This window comes from Bidens hawaiensis, unplaced genomic scaffold (genome assembly GCF_021521415.1).
Source record: "Bidens hawaiensis isolate Kalapana, Puna unplaced genomic scaffold, B.hawaiensis_p1.1 tig00004282_1, whole genome shotgun sequence".
Lineage (NCBI taxonomy): Eukaryota > Viridiplantae > Streptophyta > Magnoliopsida > Asterales > Asteraceae > Bidens > Bidens hawaiensis.
The window spans coordinates 2,003,770-2,026,224 of NW_027491257.1; the positions used below are offsets into that span (position 1 = coordinate 2,003,770).

General features: G+C 35.0%; 2 protein-coding genes across 2 annotated transcripts; both read left to right on the forward strand.

Moving 5' to 3' along the window:
* The first annotated feature begins 2,269 nt into the window (after window positions 1-2,269).
* LOC143626084 (TMV resistance protein N-like) lies at window positions 2,270-6,394 on the forward strand. The gene is made up of 5 exons (XM_077096256.1): window positions 2,270-2,769; window positions 2,995-4,096; window positions 4,181-4,384; window positions 4,828-5,757; window positions 5,855-6,394. Exons 1-5 carry the CDS (start codon window positions 2,270-2,272, stop codon window positions 6,392-6,394), a joined length of 3,276 nt encoding a protein of 1,091 aa, XP_076952371.1.
* A 2,386-nt stretch (window positions 6,395-8,780) lies between these two features.
* LOC143626085 (disease resistance protein Roq1-like) lies at window positions 8,781-15,337 on the forward strand. The gene is made up of 5 exons (XM_077096257.1): window positions 8,781-9,323; window positions 9,669-10,770; window positions 10,863-11,102; window positions 13,680-14,663; window positions 14,822-15,337. Exons 1-5 carry the CDS (start codon window positions 8,818-8,820, stop codon window positions 15,335-15,337), a joined length of 3,348 nt encoding a protein of 1,115 aa, XP_076952372.1. The 5' UTR covers window positions 8,781-8,817.
* The last annotated feature ends 7,118 nt before the right edge of the window (window positions 15,338-22,455 follow it).

Genomic DNA, 22,455 nt, shown 5'->3' on the forward strand with positions numbered 1-22,455 from the left:
CGTTTTTCGTCGGATAATGGTAGTTGTTGTTGATTAGTACGTGGATCTGTGGAAGGAGGAGGCGGCAGCGGCGCTGTGGTGGCCGGAAATGGCTGCCGGAAAAACGTCTTTCGGCAAGTACGGTGCCGGTTACCTTTTTCCGGCAAGTTGATATATGAGGCGGCAGCAGCAACTGATTAGGCATCTAGGGTTTGTTGATTAAGATGAAATATACATGCTTGGTTTCTAAGTGGGCCTCAAACTGATGTGGGCTGTTTGTTTATGGGCCATCTGATTATAATTTGGATGGATTTATTTCTTTGGGCCTTGTTCTTATTTATTTTGGGTTGCTGAATTATTTTAGTTTGGGTTGACTACATTTATGTTATAACCAGATTTTTGGGCCGGTTTTGAGGGGTATTTCTTGAGATTGTTATTCGAGTTGACCAACTGAAGAGAGTCAAAATTCGTTCGGGTTTCGTCTTGTTTAACCGTGTTCAAAGCTTGTTATTTCTAAGGCGTTCGAGAAGTTGGATCCGAAAGGTGAACTTTGAACGAAATAATAAGTTTTGTTCATTTGATCGATGAAGCCGGTAATTCGAGATTGATTTGTGAAATTCGAGCTCATCTCATGCCTATATACAAGCGAGAACTACTTCAACATTAAATATAGGTGAGTCATACCTTGAGGGGGTGAATTGAAACGAAGAGGCTTCGATTTATCGGGTGACTTGTGGAGATGCGAGACACGGTGAGACAAAGTTTTGATATCACAAGTCAAGGGGGTGATTGTTTGGCCAAAATGTAACTTGCGATATCAAAGTACGAAACCGGTTATATACTTATGGTCAAGCTAATATTTAATGTCGGCGAGCAAAACCGGACACGAAACGCGAACTTCGACACGCGTTTAAGTTTAACGAGAAATCTTCTAGAAAGCTAGAATATTTGTTTAGCTATAAATAGGACTTTGTATGCTCTTTTATGTGTGTGTTTTCCATGGTGTAAATTATCCACCCAAGGGGAGCTCACCTTGGGTGGGTCGGTTCTAGTTTAATATATAAATCTTTTAACCGACAACGAGATCGTTCTTTATATCTTATCTCTGCATTATTTATGTTCGGTCGTTTGATTTACCGCACCCGTCTCGAGCACTTATCAAGAACAAAGCCGTTCGTTGTCGGATCCGGTTTCGGAACCTACATGTTGGTTTATTGCTTTCGCGTGTTTGAGTCCAGTTCGTGTGTGTGCTTCAATCCTAACAGTATTCGTTTGATTTAATTTTAAATTGGTCAGATGCTACCCTAAACAAATTGCTATCATTTGGTATCAGGGCCGACTAATACGCTCTTTATTCTCCTTTGAATCTAATTCCAACCATTACCCTTTTTTTCATCAATTTATTTTGTGCAGCCATGGCATATGAGAACAGGTCTGTGGAACAGCAATTGCAAGACCAAACTTGTGAATTGTCCATCACTACGAAACAACAACGGGGTAGGAACAAACTCCTTCTCATACCTGCCAATATATTAAGATGATGATCACTTTCAAGCCGAAAACTACTACCTATGGCCGGCGTACCCGTGATTTTGACCATAGCAAAGATATCAAAGTTGACTGCAAGTTAGCCGGCATACCCATGATTTTAACTATAGCATCGATAACTTGTTGCCCGTTCTTACTTTTTGATGTAAAAGAACATACAAACGAGAACACCCCGTGAATCTCACCCATAGTGAAAGCTGTTGGTAGGGTCATCCCCAACCGATCTGATTCTAACCAATTCACAATTGTTTTCATCCCCATAACGGTTACAAACCTGGATACCAAGTATAGATACCCAAATCGATTTCAAACCGGCGAATCGGACCCAAGAAACAATTTGTGCTAATCTAAAATCATACTTGTCAAGATTTAGTCAAAGAATGAAATAGATGAGAGCTGCAAATGGAAAATATTTGGATAACAAAAAGCACAATTAAATATAAGTGTTTTTTAATATAATTTAAGAAACAAGAACAAAGAAAGAGAAAGGAATCCAATGTGAAAGGGATCAGTTTCTTTGACCCTCAATTATTTCATCCACACTATAAAGTAGTTGGTAGAAGGTCAGTGTGATAGGGACAACAATAATATATAAGTAAAAATGAAATAGCATTATTGAAAGTATTATGAAGTTTCCTACATATACCGTTTTCTTGGAATGGGGAAACTTCTCATATATTCTGGACCTGATTTCCACTGCAATTTTAAATACTAATTCCCAACAAATTCGACCCACAGATCAATGGCATCTTCCTCTTGTGATCAAATAATTCCTGCCTCTGTTTCTCAATCATGGAATCATGACGTATTTCTAAGTTTTAGAGGAGAAGACACTCGAAAGAGCTTTGTGGATCATCTCTACACGGCTCTTATACAACAAGGAATCCAAACATATAAGGATGACGAAACACTTGATCGGGGTGAGGCAATCGGTCCAGCCCTCTTGAAGGCTATCCAAGAATCACGGATTGCAGTTATTACATTCTCTAAAAACTATGCAGATTCATCTTGGTGCTTGGATGAGCTTGAACATATTATAGAGTGCATGGAAAACAAAGGGCAAATCATGATGCCCGTATTTTATGACATCGATCCGTCGGATGTGAGAAAACAAAACGGTATATATGAAGAACCATTTGTCAATCATGAATTGGAGCATAAAAACAAAGTTAAATCATGGAGAAAAGCTCTGGTAAAAGCAGGCAGCCTTTCTGGATGGGTCCTTAAAGACTTTGCAAATAGGTATATTTTTCCTTTCTTCTCTTTACGTAACGCATTTTATGCTTAACGTGTTTGTATTGTAAGTCTTAATCCCATAGTAACTTTTGAATTAGTGGCCACTTTTCCTGAAAATATATAGTATTAACTTGTAGTTGTTACTACAAATACTTTCCTAATTAGCAGCCAATGTTTGCCTAGCCCATTAAGCAAGTGTGAGTGAGCTTGTTCTATTTATCCTTGATGCAGGCATGAAGCAAAATGCATCAAAAACATAGTTTCTACAATTTCCAGTAGGCTATCTCTTCCAAATACAAATGTTAATAAAAACATCATCGGAATTGAGGCTCGCTTGCAAGATTTGAAATCAAATTTGGATATTGGGTCAGGTGGTGTACGCATGGTCGGAATATGGGGGGTTGGGGGTGGTGGTAAGACTACTCTCGCATCTGCTGCTTATACACAGATCTCTCGCCAATTTGAAGCTCACTGTTTTGTTGAAAATATTCGTGATGAATCAAGCAAGCACGGTTTAAGAAGATTGCAAGAAGTTTTTTTGTCATTTATATTGAAAACAAAAGTGAATCTAGAGAGTGAGATAAAAGGAAAGAGCATGATAAAAAGAAGGTTAGGTCACAAAGCCGTTTTAGTTGTTCTTGACGATGTTGATGATCTAAAGCAACTAGAGGCGTTAGCCGGGTCACATGACTGGTTTGGTGAGGGGAGCCGAATTATAATCACAACCAGGGATGAGCACTTGCTAAGCCGTAAGGTAGACACGATCTATGAAGTGAGTTTGCTATCACATGATGAGGCTACCAAGCTCTTTAGTAGACACGCTTATCGAGAAGTTAAACCTGTTGAAGATTATGAGATGCTTTCACAAGCTGTAGTTTCTTATGCTGGTGGGCTCCCACTAGCACTTCAAGTTCTAGGTTCTTTTCTATATGATAAAGACAAGGATGAGTGGATGAGTGTCTTGGACAAATTAAAATGCATCCCAGACGCTAAGGTCACAGAGAGGCTCAAAATAAGTTATGATGGACTTAAAAGTGATGAGAAAGAGTTGTTCTTAGATATTGCATGTTTCATGAGGAGATGGGAGATAGATGATGCAATGAGGGTGCTTATTGCTTGTAGTTTTCACCCAGTTATAGGGGTAAAGGTGTTGGTACAAAAGTCTCTCATAAAGGTTTCAAATGGAATATTTGATATGCATGACTTGATAGAAGAAATGGCACACTACATTGTCAGAGTGGAACATCCCAATAATCCGGAAAAACGTAGCAGAATTTGGAAAGAGGAAGATATTGTAGACTTTTATGATATGAGGGCAGCTGAACCATTAATGGTTAAGTTAAATTTGCACAAATATAGTTTTTAGGTGCATCCAGTGACTTTTTTCTATTGCTGACTCAATTTGGTTTCAACACAGGAAACTGAAGTATTAGCTAATTTGCAAATTAGTTATGATAATCGTTCACGCCTTCCTCGTGTGGTTGCAAACATGAAGAAACTTCGGTGGGTTATGCTGTCAGGTTATCCGGCATCTTCATTCTCATCAAAGTTTCAGCCAACAAAACTTGGTTGTATGATGCTGGTAGACAGCAAACAAAAGCAACTTTGGAAAGGGCGTAAGGTACATAATCGTTCTTGTGTCACAAAATTATTGTAATAAAATTGTGAAATGAGTTATCAGATTTTGAAACAAATTATAAAATGGACATGAGTAGCTAGTGAACACTGTATATGCATGCCCATGATTGCGATTAAAAACTTTTGACTACTTTCCCAAAAGTAATTTTTTTAAGAAAATTATCAAGATATATAATTAAACCCAATAATATAAAATTGTATGATAAATTAGGTTGCCATTGATTTCGAGAGTGTAAAAATGTGAAGATTTTTAAAAAACTAAAAATTACCGTGCATGTTAAAATGTAATAACATGTTATATATGTTGTATAAATTGTAAAGAAAAACATGTTCAATAAGGCAAGAAGCTCCTGCCACAGGAAAACCTTCTATGATGCTAATAAATATACTGACTTATTTAAAGTTTGCGCGCTTCTCTTGAAACAGTGTCTACCGAATTTAAAGGTTCTTAGTCTCTATCGTGCATTGTGCCTATTAAGGACACCTGATTTTAACGGTCTTCCATGCCTTGAAAGATTGATTTTAGAAGACTGTGATGAACTAAAAGAGATTCATCCATCAATTGGATATCACGAAAGGCTTGTTTATGTAAAAGTGAGCATGTGTCGAAAACTTAAAATGTTTCCACCCATCTTGCGGATGAAAAAATTGGAGACTCTTAAGATCTCTGTCTGCCGTCGACTTCAAAAGTTTCCTGATATACGAACGAGCATGGGTAACTTGGTAAACCTTCATCTGGATGTTACTGATATCGAAATAATCCCATCTTCAGTTGGACAATTTTGTACCAACCTTGTTTCTTTTAAGTTTATTATTTGTAAGCTTAAAAGGATAGATGGAAACTTCCATCTCCTTAAAAGTTTGAAAGAACTTAATCTTGCCTACTGTAGCCAACATCTGAATCCGCATTCAACAACATTAAAGAATCTTATGAATTGTAAGATGCTACAATCTTTCCATCAATACAACTTTGTGAGCCTCAAGTTTCCTCAGTTTCCACGGTTTTTAAGAATGTTGAATCTTAGTTACTGCAATTTGGGAGATGGAGACATTCCATCTGATATTTGTGAGTTATTAAACCTACAAGCTCTTTACCTAAATGGAAACAAATTTTCAAGATTAAATTCTAGCCTCTCTGGAATCCCATGTCTCAAGTTCGTCAATTTGTCATTCTGCAAAAGCCTTGTAGAGTTGCCGGATCTCCCATCAAGTATAGCTATTCTCAATGCAACTAACTGTGACTCAATTGAAAGCGTAGGAGATTTATCAAAGTATAAATGGTTGTGGAAAGTCTCACTTTGGAGGCGGGAGAAGTTAATAATTGGAAGTGAGTGTGTACTATGTTCCATGCTTCAGGTTTAACTCTAGCTTGTACTTGAATTTCAACTTTTCTATGGAATGTTAAGTATATAAAAAAATAATAACTCATCGAAATTTAATGTAAACGTGACAGGTAAATGCGGTTGAAGATCGCTTTATGAGTGTCCAGCTTCTGCATGAACCATTAATGATGTCTATATACTCTCATATAAAGACAATATTAATCAAGTTGCAACTTCCACACAATTGGTATAGTGACTTTAGTGGATTTTTGTTATGTGCTGATGATTGCATGGACCGCGGGTGTAGCATAGTTATTAAGCATGAGATGTTGCCCACAGATTCCCAACCGATCGATGACTACATAGAGGAGTTTGATAAAAACCATGAATCATATGAATACGGATATGTGGCTTATGTACCCTTTGGTTCATTGAAGCACACTTCATGGTGGGATCCTACATTCACTCATACTACATTTCAAATTGATGGGTTGTCTAATCCAAAAGTAAGACTTGTTCCTATGAAATGGACTAAATCAGGTGATTCAAGGCAAAAACAAAATGCTCCTACGATAGATGAGTTTTGGGATGAAGAATATGAAGATAGAAAGACATTTGAGATCAAAGATGATCCAAAGTCCTCTAGTATTCAGCTTGTTATTATTATTTAATATTTAGTAGGAAAATTTCTTTCATATTTTTCTGTTACTACTAAAGTCAGAAAAAGGAGAATTATTATTATTATTATTATTATTATTGTTGGTGGTGGTGGTGTTGTCGTCACAAAAATCAAATATCGCATACATCACATGGCTGTTGGTAACCTGATTGCAATTTATAATACTTGGCAGAATTGCAGAATCCCCCACTAAATTTACGAAAGTGCATATTACCTCAAAATGCAAGTTTTCAATGCATGATGTGCAAAACTCTACGAACATGAGGAAATATGTAATTTGTAAGTTTAGGAGATAATGCAATTTCCCCTTTATGAGCTTGATGCTTTTTCATAAATTATGAAATTGGTCATTTTCATTGATAATCCGAATTTGACACTCACATTTTGTCAAACCAAAAGGTATTAGGTCACTATCACTGGAGGACAAGAAAAAATCAATATGTAAAATATCAGTTACACCTATATTCTAAAAAAAATCAAAAGTTTAATGTAAAACCCTCTGACCTACAAACATAACATAGCAATAAAAGGTTAATTATAAATTTATTATTTATCTAACCTGAAAAAGATTGATAGCTTCAATTCAGCCCAGGAAATAATCGAGCCCCTAGCAAAAGTTGGACATGTGGCCCAACAAACGAATGATAATAGAAACCCACGATGGCCTATGAACAATTTTGACGGATTGTTATCTAACAAGTTTAGAGACTAACCCTTTGACTTTACAATTGAGAATTAGAGTACAAACTATTTATACGCCGTAATTTGCCCACATAAATCAAAGAAGTCACTTCAGCCACTGAGTAGGATAGTGGCGAAGCGTTTGGACGAAAATGCGAGGGGACTCGGTATGCATAAGAGTTTTAATAAACAGGGGAGAGAGAGGGTGTGGGCTCAAATGTTTGGAAGAAAATGGGTAAATTTACACTACATCTAAAAATTTTGAGACGAAAAGGCATAAATTCCCCCCTGGCCAAAAGAGGGGGGGGGGGGGGGGGGAGGGGGGTTGCATGGATTCCAAATAGGTTTCATGAATGATACTTGATAAACAAACTGATGTAAATATTATGATAATGATCAAAGCGATCTCATTCTGATTGTTTTACATCACGACACATAAATACAAGATGAAACGATGCAACTGTCTCTTGGTAACCGCTTCATAAATAGACGCTTTGTTTAACACAAATACATAATATAAATCGGGCTTAAACAAGTCCGCCCCATTTACAAATACATAACACAAATAAACATGTCTTGACGCAATAAACAGTAAACATAACGAGTTAAATAAGCAGCCCATGAAATTAAATATTATGATCAGGACGAAAACACAGGGGGACTTAATACGTATAAAGATTTTTATAATAAATAGGGGGAGAGGGGATTGCTTAAATTTTCGGACGAAAATTAGTAAAATAGTTGACATGCTATCTTTTAACTTTTCAGCATCAGCATCATGTAAGCTTTTTACCTGCTCATTAAAATATATCAAAAGAAATATATTATTCAATGGGATAAGATCAAAAATATATATTATGTAAGATACAAATAAAGATAAAAGGAATCCCAATGTAAAAGGATGCAGTCTATTTTGACCCTCAATATTTATTCCATTCGCATGATAAAATAGTTGGTAGATGGTAAGTGTGATGGGGAATCAACAATAATTTATGTATAAATACAAACTAATAGTACTTTAATCTTCATACCCGCGTAACCCGATAACTTTTAATAAAAGACATTAGAATGTAACAAAAAAAATTAGTATTATTGAAAGGATTAGGATGTTTCCTTGATTTGTCTTATCTTGGAGGAGGAATCTCTCAAATATTTAATACTAGATTTTATCTCCATGTATTATGGGGTTGTTTTACATTATTCTTCTTTAATATTTTTATTTTTTTTTTTTGAAATTTAGTTTTATTTATTGTAAGGAAGTTATTAATATACTTAGGATTTGATAATGAAAGGATTTCATAAATAAATGAGATGCTATAACCCGGTTTAAAAGCTATATGGCTTGGTGAGATCATGACCCGATTATTTTTTTTACTATAAAACTGTTTCTTAATTATAAATAATATCTTTTTTTAATCATATATTAATTTTTAGTATATACCTATTTTATAGGAATTTCATATCAAATATTTGGTGAGATTAATTTTTAATTTAATGAGATGTTATAACCCGTTTAAAGGCAATCTGGGTTTGGTGAGATCCATCTGTGAATTCGGATCAAATGCATGAGAAGTCTCTATTTACAAATAAAACAATCTAATGGCTTGAGAGAATGTAGGGAGTAACCGGAGAGCTTTTAAAGGTTTCGTTTATATATATCTAAGATAAAACCACATCTCTCTTTCAGGACCTGATTTCCACTACTTGCTTTTGAACTCGTTCCAAACATATTCAATGGCATCTTCATCATCTTCCTCTCACTTCATTCCTGCCGCCCTTGTTTCTCAATCTTGGAATCATGACGTGTTTATAAGTTTTAGAGGTGAAGACACTCGCAAGAGCTTTGTGGATCATCTTTACATGGCTCTTGTACAACAAGGAATCCAAACGTATAAGGATGACGAAACACTTGGTCGGGGTGAGTCAATCGGGCCAGCCCTCTTGAAGGCTATCCAAGATTCACATATTGCCGTTATTGTGTTCTCTGAAAACTATGCTGATTCATCTTGGTGCCTGGATGAGCTTGCACATATTATAGAGTGCATGGACAAGAAGGGGCAAATTGTTATGCCCGTATTTTACGATGTCGATCCTTCGGATGTGAGAAAACAAAATGGGAAATATGGAGAAGCATTTACCAAACATGAGTGTCAGAATAAGCACAAAGTTGAATCATGGAGAAAAGCTCTGCTAAAGGCAGGAAACCTTTCTGGATGGGTTCCTAAGGACTTTGCAAATGGGTAATTTTCTTTTATTTTTATGAAAAATTCATTTGTACTTAATATGTTCGCATCCTATAACTCAGTTATACTTGTAACTAGAGGTGTCAATTTAAATCTAGTATGGAAACTATTCTTGATATTACAAATCTGAAGACATATCCTATAGTACTCGATTGTTGTTTTGTGTTACTTGGTATTTTGGTTTCACTTATAGTTCTTTGTGTTAATATTGTTTTGCGTTACTCCGTATATTATTGTAAACCATGTATTAAAGTATTGAATTAATTAGATATAAGTAGGCACTAGGCATAGATACAACTATTCTTTATAAGATGTTTATTTACTTATGTATCTATTGTGCAGACATGAAGCAAAATGTATCAAGGACATTGTTGCTACAATTTTCAGTAGGTTGTCTCCCCTAATTAATAATGTTAATAGAGACCTCATTGGAATGGAGACACGCATGCAGGATTTGAAGTTAAAGTTGGGAACTGGGTCAGGTGGTGTGCGCATGATTGGAATATGGGGAGTTGGGGGTGGCGGTAAGACTACTGTCGCATCTGTTACTTATATGGAAATCTATAACCAATTCGAAGCTTGTTGTCTTCTTGAAAATGTTCGTGAGGAATCAAGCAAGCATGGCTTGAAAACGATGCAAGAAAAGTTTTTGACACTTGTTTTGAAAACAAATGTTGTGGTGGGGAGTGAGATAGAAGGAAAGAACATGATAAAAAGAAGGTTATGTCAAAAAAGTGTTTTAGTTGTTCTTGATGACGTTGATGAAGTCAAACAACTTGAGGTGTTAGCCGGTTCACATGATTGGTTCGGCGAGGGGAGCCGTATAATAATCACAACTAGGGATAAGCATTTGCTAACCCGCCATGTAGACATGATATATGAAGTGAGTTTGTTATCACATGACGAGGCCACCAAGCTCTTTAATAGACATGCATATCAAAAAGATAAACCTGTAGAAGATTATGAGATGCTTTCACAAGCTGTAGTTTCTTATGCTGGTGGGCTCCCGTTAGCACTTGAAATTCTTGGTTCTTTTCTATATGACAAAGACAAGGATGAGTGGAAGTGTGCCTTGGCCAAGCTAAAATCCATCCCAGATGTTCAAGTGATGGAAAGACTCAAAATAAGTTATGATGGGCTTAAACATGATGAGAAACAATTATTCTTAGATATTGCATGTTTCATGAGGAGAAGTAACATCAAATCGGCAATCACGGTGCTTGATGCTTGTGGTTTTCACCCACGCATAGGAATAAAGGTGTTGGTACAAAAGTCTCTCATAAAAGTTTCAAATGGAAAATTTGATATGCATGACTTGGTAGAAGAATTGGCGCACTACATTGTTAAAGAACGACACCCTAATCATCCTGAAAAACGCAGTAGAATTTGGAGAAAGAAAGATATCATAGAGTTTTTTACTATGGAGGAAGATGCATTGCTAACGGTTAACTTTCTAAGCATGTAGTTTGATTGTGCATCTAATGATGTTTGTCTAGCTAAACTGATACAATCTGGTTCCTTGATTAATTGGCACAGGAAATTGAAGTATTAGCTTTCCCACAACCTGCATTTGATGATGAGGAAAACCTTTTGTTTTCTGAAAATTATTACAACCATCGACGTCTTCCTCGTGTTATTGCAAACATGAAGAAACTTCGATGGATTGATTGGGAAAGGTATCCAGGATATTCATTCCCATCAAAATTCCAGCCAACAGAACTTGGTTGTCTAATGTTGAGATGTTACAATCTAAAACAACTCTGGAAGGGGTACAAGGTATGCAAATTTTCATGTTTCACTAAATCATTTTAATAGAACTGTTAAATGAATTATTAATTGTGAAATGAATGTTGTATTAAACTGGGAATCTAGCCAAGGTTACCAAGTAGTCAACACTAAAAATACTTTGTAAATCCATTAAATACATTAAATACTTTGTAAATCCCACTCATAGATACAAGGTCAAACATTTCATCCGTCTCAGAAGACGGAGAGACTCGGCACTTGGGTTTAAATAATTAATATTCATCTTTGGTGCCATTGCTGGAGTGATGGGCACATGCTTCTCAGTACTGATTCGTATGGAATTAGCATGACCCGGCGATCAAATTCTTGGTGGGAATCATCAACTTTATAATGTTTTAATAACGGCTCACGCTTTTTTAATGATCTTTTTTATGGTTATGCCGGCAATGATAGGTGGATCTGGTAATTGGTCTGTTCCGATTCTGATAGGTGCGCCTGACATGGCATTTCCACGATTAAATAATATTTCATTCTGGTTGTTGCCACCAAGTCTCTTGCTCCTATTAAGCCCAGCCTTAGTAGAAGTGGGTAGTGGCACTGGGTGGACGGTCTATCCGCCCTTAAGTGGTATTACCAGCCATTCTGGAAGAGCAGTTGATTCAGCAATTTCTAGTCCTCATCTATCTGGTATTTCATCCATTTTAGGTTCTATCAATTTTATAACAACTATCTCCAACATGCGTGGACCTGGAATGACTATGCATAGATCACCCCTATTTGTGTGGTCCGTTCTAGTGACAGCATTCCCACTTTTATTATCACTTCCGGTACTGGCAGGGGCAATTACCATGTTATTAACCGATCGAAACTTTAATACAACCTTTTCTGATCCCGTTGGAGGGGGAGACCCCATATTATACCAGCATCTCTTTCGGTTCTTCGGTCATCCAGAGGTGTATATTCCCATTCTGCCTGGATCCGGTATCATAAGTTATATCGTTTCTACTTTTTCGGGAAAACCGGTCTTCGGGTATCTAGGCATGGTTTATGCCATGATCAGTATAGGTGTTCCTGGATCTCTTGTTTGGGCTCATCATATGTTTACTGTGGGCTTAGACGTTGATACCCGTGCCTACTTCACCGCAGCTACCATGATCATAGCTGTCCCCACTGGAATCAAAATCTTTAGTTGGATCGCTACCATGCGGGGGGGTTCGATACTGGAAAAAATCATAAAGCAAAAAAAATGTTAACAATGGGAAAACTCTTGCATAAGGTTCTCGGTACAGTGTTTCTTGTTTTTTGGGGTGAGATAGGGTCAGAGGGCCTCACTCGGGTGTCTACGCATTATTTTATTCTTTCTTTCTTTTTATTACTAGCTTTCATTCTGATTTATCGAATAAGGAGAATCAGGGGAAAAAAGGATTATCTTATGTTCTTCTTTATTCTTTTTCTAATTTCGTTTTTGGGTGCTTGGCTGAAATCTTCTTTTCTTTATTTTGGCTCCTTTTTATTCTTTTTTGGTGGCTCTCCGGGCAACGGTGCCGAAAGAGGGCTTTCTCTTCCTTCCGCTTCTTCCGGCCCATTGGGCCCTGAAGATGATTCTTTCGCGGTCGATGTGTTGATGGAAAGCTGGCCAACATCAATGGAGAGCGGAGACAGCAGCGCGACGGTCAATCAGCCAGAATCTAGGCGCGTGCCGCCTGCGACTCATGTTGCTCTGCGGGGGACGAAGTTGGTCCATCGAATCAGCCAGAACCTAGGCGCGTGCCGCCTGCGGCTCATGTTGCTCCGCGGGGGGACGAAGCTGGCCCATCGAATCAGCCCCCACAAGGGCAAGGGGTCCCCTACCCATATCATCCGGAGGAGCTGATCGGGGGCGATTCCGTCTCGTCCATCCAACGGCGGCTTTTGGCTTCTAACCCCCTTCCTAGTGTCGAAGAAATCTACTACGCCCGTATACAAGCGGAAGACCTCTTCGAGGTCAAAGTTCAGATCATTCGCCAAATGGATATATATATATAATGATTGATATAATTCTTTGTAAGGTCAATATTTGTGACTTGCGATATCAAATGACGAAACCCGATATATATTTATGGTCAAGATAATATTTAATGTCGGCGAGCAAATCCGAACAAGAGACGAGAACTTCGAGCACGCGTTTAGCTTCAACGGAAAGAAAGCTTCTAGAATGTTTTTAGTTTGGCTATAAATAGGACTTTGTTGGTTTTATTTGTGTTTGTTTTTATGGTGTTTTCACCCACCCAAGGAGAGCTCACCTTGGGTGGGGTCGGTTCGTTTACTTAATATATTAAATATTTCAACAGATAACGAGATCGTTCATTTATATTATCGTTATATCATTTTGTTCAGTCGTTTGAATTCACCGCACCCGTCTCGAGCGATTATCAAGAACAAAACCTTTCGTTGTCGGATCCGGTTTCGGGACCTACATTCTTACACAATTAAGTTGACTGTGTATAAAAGAAAAAAATCCTCGTTGCCTAGCAAATCATGTGCAACAAAATGCTACATGAAAACGGTTCTACGACGTTAATAAATTATAGTAACTTATTTGACTTTTACGTATTTGTCTTGCAACAGCATCTACCAAGATTGAAAATTCTTGATCTATGGAGTTCATGGAACCTAAAGAGGACACCAGATTTCAAGGGTCTTCCATGTCTAGAAAGATTGAATTTAGGACAATGTGAACAATTAAAAAAGATTCATCCATCAATTGGATATCACGAAAGGCTTGTGTGGGTGAGCGTGAATCAATGCTCAAAACTTAAATCCTTTCCGCCCATTGTATGCATGAAGAAATTGGAGACTCTTGATCTCTCTTACTGTTATCAACTTCAAAAGTTTCCACATATCCAAGCAAACATGGATAACTTGGTATTACTTGGTTTGAGATCAACTAATATAGATATAATCCCACCATCAGTTGGACAGTTTTGTACCAACCTTGCTTCTTTTGATTTATTTCGTTGCCACAAACTAAAAAGAATAGAGGGAAACTTCCGTCTCTTAAAACATTTGGAATATCTTAACCTCTCTGAATGTTATCAACTTGAGAACTTAGCAGTGGATTTTTTTAACAAGGAATGTTGTTTAGAGGAGCTTCATTTAACTATAAAGTGGCAGGACTCAACATCCTTAAAAAATCGTATCGGGTTACAATCCTTTTATCGAGACAAGTCGCTGAGCATGAACCTTCCTCAATTTCCACGTTTTTTAAGAAAGTTGTATCTGTGTAACTCCAATTTGGGAGATGAACATATCCCATCCGATATGAGCGGGTTAGTATACCTACAAATACTAGACCTAAGTGAAAATCATTTTTCACGATTGCATTTCAACCTCTCCCAAATCCCGTCTCTCAAGTTCCTCAACTTGTCGTGGTGCAATAACCTTGTAGAACTTCCAGATCTCCCATCAAGTATAGCTATTCTCAATGCAGATTATTGTGAGTCACTTCAAAGTGTAGGAGAATTATCAAATTGTAAATGGTTATGGAAAGTTTCTCTTTTGGACAGTGTTAAGTTGATTGGTGGTGAGAGGGTGGTACATTCTATGCTTCAGGTTTATCTCTTCTTTTTTTTTTCCATCTTTGTTTGGCTTATGATAATAATAATAATAATAATAATAATAATAATAATAATAATAATAATAATAATAATAATAATTATTATTATTATTATTATATTAATGTTCCCTATGATGTAAACGAATACGGGCAGGTAAATGCAGCTGCAGATCGCCTTATGAGTATAGCACTTCCCCAAGTACAGCGATTAGAATCTGGTACATGTAGGGAAAAAGTCACCTTACAGCTTCCACTTCCACACAATTGGTATAGTGAATTTGGTGGATTTTTAGTATCTGCTTATGGTTGCGAGATTTGCGGGTGTGACATAACTATTATGCCGGAGATTTTGTCCACAGATTCTCAACTTGATCACTGGGAGGAGTTTGATAAAAATCCAGAATCCTATACGGAAAGACCGCAGGTGGGCTATATACCCTTTGCTTCATTGAGTCACACCTCATGGTGGAATCCTAAATGCACTGTTGTTACATTTCGGACTTATGGCATGTCTGATACGAAAGTAGGACTTGTGCCTAGGAAAAGTCAATCAGATGATTGCTCAGAGTGTTTGGAAGAACCGTTTGGATACAACAATGCCTTCAAGATCGAAGATTCTTCAGCTTCCTCTAGTATTTTTATTTCGTGGAAACCTTGTGATTTTTTGTGATTTATTTCGTGGAAACTAGTTGTAGCCCACTTACAATATATCCATTGCCCAGTTGATGTCCGGATGTTCCATTATCGTGTGAGAAACTCTTGCCACTATGACACCCATCTCCGCAGTATTCTTAAAAAGATTTAATAATTTTCGCTACTATTCTTATCGAGACTTCTTCAACTCTCCTGTACTTAGTAAATCATACAACCGACAACCATTCATAACTTAGCCAGAATTAAGAGATTTGGTCAACATTTTTATCAAATCAAGAACCTTGGTTTACACTAAATGCTAAATATCTATCAACATTTGTAGTATTTAAAACGATAAAGTTTTCGGTTAGCTTTGTGGAAAGTATTTAGAGACACAAATTTTAAGGATAAAAAGGCTAAAGTGGCTAGAGTGATAGGCCCCAGATTTAACAACAATTTCATGGATAAAAGGCTAAAGAGAGAAGATATGTTTACGCGAAGGTCGTATTCGTATGCGTCATTATTCACAAATTTCTTTTGTAAGGAATCAATGTGGAATGTTGAAACTTAATTTCCTTTTTCATTCTCTAAAAGTTTTACTTTTTAACTTTCAATAATATAGAGTTTTCACCAATAGTGATTTTAAAATGTGTATAAATATTTAATTAGGTTGAAACTTTAAATTTCGATAGTGTTGAAACTTTAAATTTCGATCGTTAATAATATGTTTATAGATAATAAATGATAAATTTACATATACACACACATATAGAGTACGTTTTCATCAATAATATAGAGTTTTCACCAATAGTGTTGAAACTTTAAATTTCGATCGTTAAAAATATGTTTATAGATAATAAATGATAAATTTACATATATATACAGACACATATGTACAACTTTTAGTTTTAAATATGTCAACCATATACAACCGTGTATATATTGTTATTGTGATAAAGTTAGAGTTGATGATTATCAAATTCTTACCAATTTAACTTAACAAATGTGTATATATATATAGTGTTGATTTTATTCAAGAACCTTTTTGAGTTGTAAGAACTTGAGAAGTTAATGTATGGACCAAATTAAAACACATCACCATTTTTTTAAAATACTATAAGGTCCTGTTCGTTTCAAGGATTTGTAAGGAATTCTAAGGAATTGGATTTTAAATCCCATGAATTTATATGTTCGTTTCATTAAATGAAAGAATGGGAATGGAAACTAAATCTCATCAAATCCCACATTTTATGGGATTTTAAAATCCCACCTATTTTATAAGGATTGTTATGGAAAATAAAGGGTTGTTTTATTAACCCTAATCAGTACTAGGGATGGCAAATGGGTTGGGTCGAAACGGGTCATGGGTTGGAACGGGTTAGAGTCAGAATGAGTCAACTAAAAAATGGTTGTTTTGGTTCGGTCGGAACGGGTTAGGGTCAAAAGGTTCGGGTCAGAATGGGTCCGGGTCGAAATGGGTCAAGGTCGGAACGGGTCAAAACGAGTTTAGGTCAGGTTTTTTTGAAGAACGAGGGCAAAGGCGGAAACGTTTTAGTTTTTTTATATTTTTCGTTTTTGATTTATATTTTGAGTTATGATTTTTTTATTAATTTTTTTAAATTTTTTCTGGAGGGGTTTTTATCAATAAACCCCGACCTTTATCAAACATTCCATTCCATTCCAATTCCAAATCCAAATCCTTTAAAAAAATTTCGTGAAACAAACGCACCTAAGGGTATTTTAGTCTTTCATTTATTTATCTTTCTTTAATTATTAGACCATTATTATTCTCTTTCTATTTCCTCATTAACTTTTATCAAAGTTATTAATTTAAATTATTAAATAGATAATATGAGTTAAAAAATGCAATCAAGTTAAAAAAAACAATTACTTGTTGAACATTAAGTAAAACTTATTAAACTTTATTTTACTAGAAGATATGCGTTTTAAATTTTAAAATAAGATATGGTCGTTTCTTTTTATGAGAGCGACTTGTTCTTATTTTCTTATTTTACAAATAACTGAATTTTAATTATTTGCAAACTTTTATGTGTCTTTTGACTTAAAGCAAACTAGTTTTAAGTAAACTCCATTTTTTATTGAATTTTATCTTTTTTTTATTGTAGTATTTATCAAGTTAAATGTATATAAATATTTTTTTTACAGTTTATAGAAATCAAACACTTTATGTACGTGGAGATGGATATTTTGGTCTGAGCATATCTTCTATTTTTATGTGATTAGATTTAATTTTATGATTTTGTGTTCACCTTTTTTTAATTCAAATTTTATTTAAACTCAAAAAAATATTAATAAATACATGAAATTTGATTATTTATAATTACTCAATTAAATTTAATTACACAATTTATATAGAGTTTATACAATGGTTATTTCGTTTTTAGTTCATTTAATATTGTGATGTGATATTACATTTGAAGTTCAATTTAGGTAATTTGAGTATTTTATGTAATATTTGTATTTTGTGTTGTGTAATTTATGAACCGTATGTAGTATGTGTAATTGGTAATTTACGTAATATTTGTATTTTGTGGCTGAGTAATTTTTGTAATTGGCGTGGATGCAATTTAGGTAATTTATGTAGTTGAGGTAATTTTTGTAATATGTATACTGAATGTAACTTGCATAATTTATGTAATTTATAAGATATTTAACTTTTGTAATTTAAGTAATTATGTTGTGTATATAACTTGTATTATTTATGTAATTTTGTGTATTTCGATGTTGAGTAATTTGAGTAACTTATATTATTTATGTAATTTGGGTAATTAGATTATTTAAGGTAATAAATGTATTTCGTGTTGTGTAATTTATGTACCTTGTATTATGCAATTGGTAATTATGTAATTTTGTGTATTTCGATGTTGAGAAACTAATGTAATTTGGGTAATTCGTATAATTGTTGTATGTGTAATTTTGGGTAATTTATGTCATTTGTTTAGTGCATAATAATTTGTGTAATTTGGGTAGTTATCAACTTGTGTGATTTGGGTAAGTTATGTGTTTTGGTATGAAATAAACTACATGTATTTAGAGAACAAAAAGAAATATATTTTAAAAAAAAATCTATTATTTTCTAAATATGCTTAATATAATAATAAATTTTAATATTTTTATAGAAAAAAATCTTTGTATTTTTTATTATTTAGAAGTAATAATTTAGTTTTTAAAAACTAACATGATTTGTGACAAATGATATGTTTTTTATTGGAATTTGAAAAAGATAAAATGAATATTTTACCCAAATACCCTTTATCATTAAATATTACTTATTTCTCTCTCATCTCTCAATTATTAATTCATGTTTAATCTCAACCACAAGAAAATTACCATTACTTAAATGTGTGGATATAAATATAGTTATCAAGTTCTTAAAACTTATTTGAGTTCTTAAAATATCTCTTCCATATATATATATATATATATATATATATATATATATATATTCACTAGTCTTGCATACTTGTTCTAGTGGTTCTTATTATAGCAGCTAAACTGTCATGGCTTAATAAATGAACTTATTCAATTTGCACACCCTGTTAGGATATTTAGGATTAATAAAACATTCAGGCTTAACCATATAGACATTTTCAGAAAGATGTCCATTAAGAAAAGCAGTTTTGATATCCACTTTCCATATCTCGTAGTCATAATACGCGGCTACGACAAGTAATACCCCCTTATCGACTTAGTCATAAAAACGGGTGAGAATGTTTCATCATAGTCAATATCCTGAGTTTGAGTAAAACCTTTCACGGCTAGCCGTGCTTTATAAGTCTGTATATTTCCATGCATGTTGTTTTCCTTTTGAAAATCCACTAGCTCCCTACTGCCCGAAATTCGGGGGGATAGACCAACCAAGTTCTAGACTTGACTGCATCACGGCGTTCATATATAGCATCTTGCCATTTCTCAGATTCCGGATCTAAGATAGCATATTTGTAATTACCAGGTTCTTCACTTGGCTCAGCTACTAAGAGGACTTCGGGACCATCTAGATGCCATAGGTATTTAGAATTTGGTACGCGAGTCCTATTACTTCTACGAACGCTTGTGTTTATGTCTGATGTATCAGCAACAACAAGTGTTAATAAGACGTTCCAACTTCCTCAGTGGTTGTTTGTGGTTCTTGAATTTCTTCAAGATCGACAATATTATTTTCACTTCCTCGATCGAGAATTTCCTTCTCGAGGAAGTGGCCCTCCCTTTTGATAGAAATCATATTTATATCAGGATGGAAGAAATAATATCCGGTTTGGTTATAGTATCCGACGAAAACAACTTTTACGCCGCAAGGATCAAGCTTGTCATCAGAATCACTACTGGTGGCATATGCATCACATCCCTATACTCTAAGGAATGACAAATTGGGTTTGCGCCCATGTCATATCCCTTATGGGGTTTTGCTTACCTTTTTAGTTGGAGCCAGATTGACAATTCGGGCGTCGATCATAAGGGCAAATCTCCTAAAGGAGTGAGGCAAGTTAGTTCTACACATCATCAATCAAACCATGTTTAGCAAGGTTCGATTTCTCCTCTCACTCACGCCGTTATGTTGGGGGTGTACCGGGTGGAGTGAGCTGTGAAACAATTCCACGCTCTTTTAGATGATTTATAAATTCTGAGCTGAGATACTCTCCACCTCGATATGATCGAAGCATTTTAATAGTTTTCCCAAATTGGTTTTCCACTTTGTTTTGAAACTCTTTGAACTTTTCAAAAGTTTCATGCTTGTGTTTCATAAGATACACATAAGCATACCGACTGTAATCATCAATAAAAGAAACGAAGTATCTTTCATGATTTCTAGACATGGTTCTGAAAGAACTGTAGGCATCAGTAAGTATGTATGAGTCATAGCAGATCCTTTGCTCGTTCATTCTTATAAGTGAAGGAGTCTTTGGCGAGTTTGCCAACTAAGCAAGATTCGCAGTCATCAAAAGAGTCTGGTCATGTGGATTCAAGAATCCCTTCAGATTGGAGTCTCTTAACTCGTGCCTTGCTTATGTGGCCAAGTCGGCATTGCATAGAAATGTATCATTGATGTCAGATCTGATACGTTTAAAAATATTATATACATTATTGTTTATTTGAATATCAATCTTATAAATACCACATCAAGGTTTAGCCTCAAAATAAAAGAGATCATTCAAGTAAGCAGAAATAGCAATACCATTAAAAGCGTACTTAAATCCTTGTTCAAATAGTAAAGAAACTGAAATAATGTTTCTGGTCAAATCAGTTGCAAACAAATAGTTATTCAACATAACTACAAGGCCAGATGGACAAGCAAAACGATATGTGCCAGTTGCAAGAACTATGACTCTCTTTTCATCAGCAACAATGAGTTCCATGCTGCCTTGTTTTAGCTTCTTCTAGTTTTCAGGTTCTTGTAAGACATTAACGATGTGGTAACCACATCCGGTATCAAATACCCATGTGTTGTTAGAGACAGTGAAAAGTTCAATAACGTAAATGGAAATACTTTTAGAGGAGCTTTCACCATTGGTCATCTGCCTCTTCAGCTCAATAAGATAGTCGGGATAGTTACGCTTCCGATGTCCCGTTTTGTTGCTCTTGTAGCACTGGCGATCCTCAGGATGCGGCGGTGGTACCTTTGCAACACCCTTGTTAGTGTTGGTGGCAGACTTGTTGGCAGTAACAGTAACCATTTCATTTTCTTGCCTTTACCGTTATTACCCCGGTTCTTGGCTTAAGCTTCTTGACACCATTAGATCAAACCATTAACCATTAGAACTTGATTAGTCTTAGTGGAAATATTCATCCCAGCCGTTTTGAGCATACCATGAAGCTCCGGCACTCTCTTCACCCAGGCACTCATATTGAAATTCATTACGAATTGGTCACTAAAAAATACTTACAATTTTTTTAACGAGGAAAACGAACAAAACATTTTAGTTTTTTTTTTTTTTACTTTTTTTTTGTTTTCGATTTATATTTTGAGTTATGAATTTTTTATTATTATTTTTGAATATTTTTTAGGGGTTTTTGATCTTAATAGAAAATCCCTAAAAAATTCAAAAAAAAAAATTCATAACGCAAAATATAAATAAAAAACAAAAATTCTAAAAAAAAAACTAAAATGTTTTCGCCGTTATCCTCGTTAAAAAAAATCGACTCCAATTCATTTGTTAAACGAACACATCAAGAGTGGAATTGGATTTTAATTCATTTGAATTCCAATTCCTATTAAAATATTCAGATTCCAAATCCAATTTCAAATTCTTTGCAAATTTCAATTTCAATTTCATTTCATTATGTGAAATGAACGCGCCCCAAATATTTTACGATTGAATTGTTTTATCTTTTCTATTAGTACTTTATTTTTTATTTTTGTAAGTTTTATAAAGACTAGCAGATCATGTATACGAAAAGCTATCAAACTAAGTTGTCCAAATATATTTTTAATAAATTACTAGGGGAAGAGCCCGCGTGTTACAGCGGGAATGCAACCAAAATTCGGTTGGTAGCGGTTCACTTCATTATAGTACCGACATTCACTATATCAAAATTTATATTCGGCATTGTTTACGATGAAAAAAATATAATAAAATTTACATAACATTATAAAAAATAAACACGATTAGTTGTTTACGTAAGTTAATGAACATAAGTGATGTATTTAAGTAATTTTTATTAACTTATATATTTTTAAAAAAAATCTTTAATCCATATTACACGTAATGAACCGTTTGGTTTACGGTTTATTATAACAAAACCGGGCATGACCGTAGAATTCAAGGTTGCATAAGTTTTGAATTATTTCTATTTTTTAGTTTACACTGAGTTCGATAAAATAAAACTGGGCTATTTGTATGATTAATCTGGTGATAATTGACAAAACTAAATAAGCTTTATGCAAACAACTGCCAATTCGACAATATGAGCAAACCAATTCGGCAACTTAATGAGTTTTACGCAAACAATTTAATTGTTGAAATTCATGATTTACTTCTTTCCTCTACAAAGAGTCGATTTGGTCCATCATGAGACTGAATTAAACAAATCATGTTTAAATATTTATAAAAATGTCTCTATTCCTTTGTTTAAAAAAAACTTGCTGATTAACCCTGTTTAAGGTATTATAAAGCAAGTTTTGTTCATTATTGTATG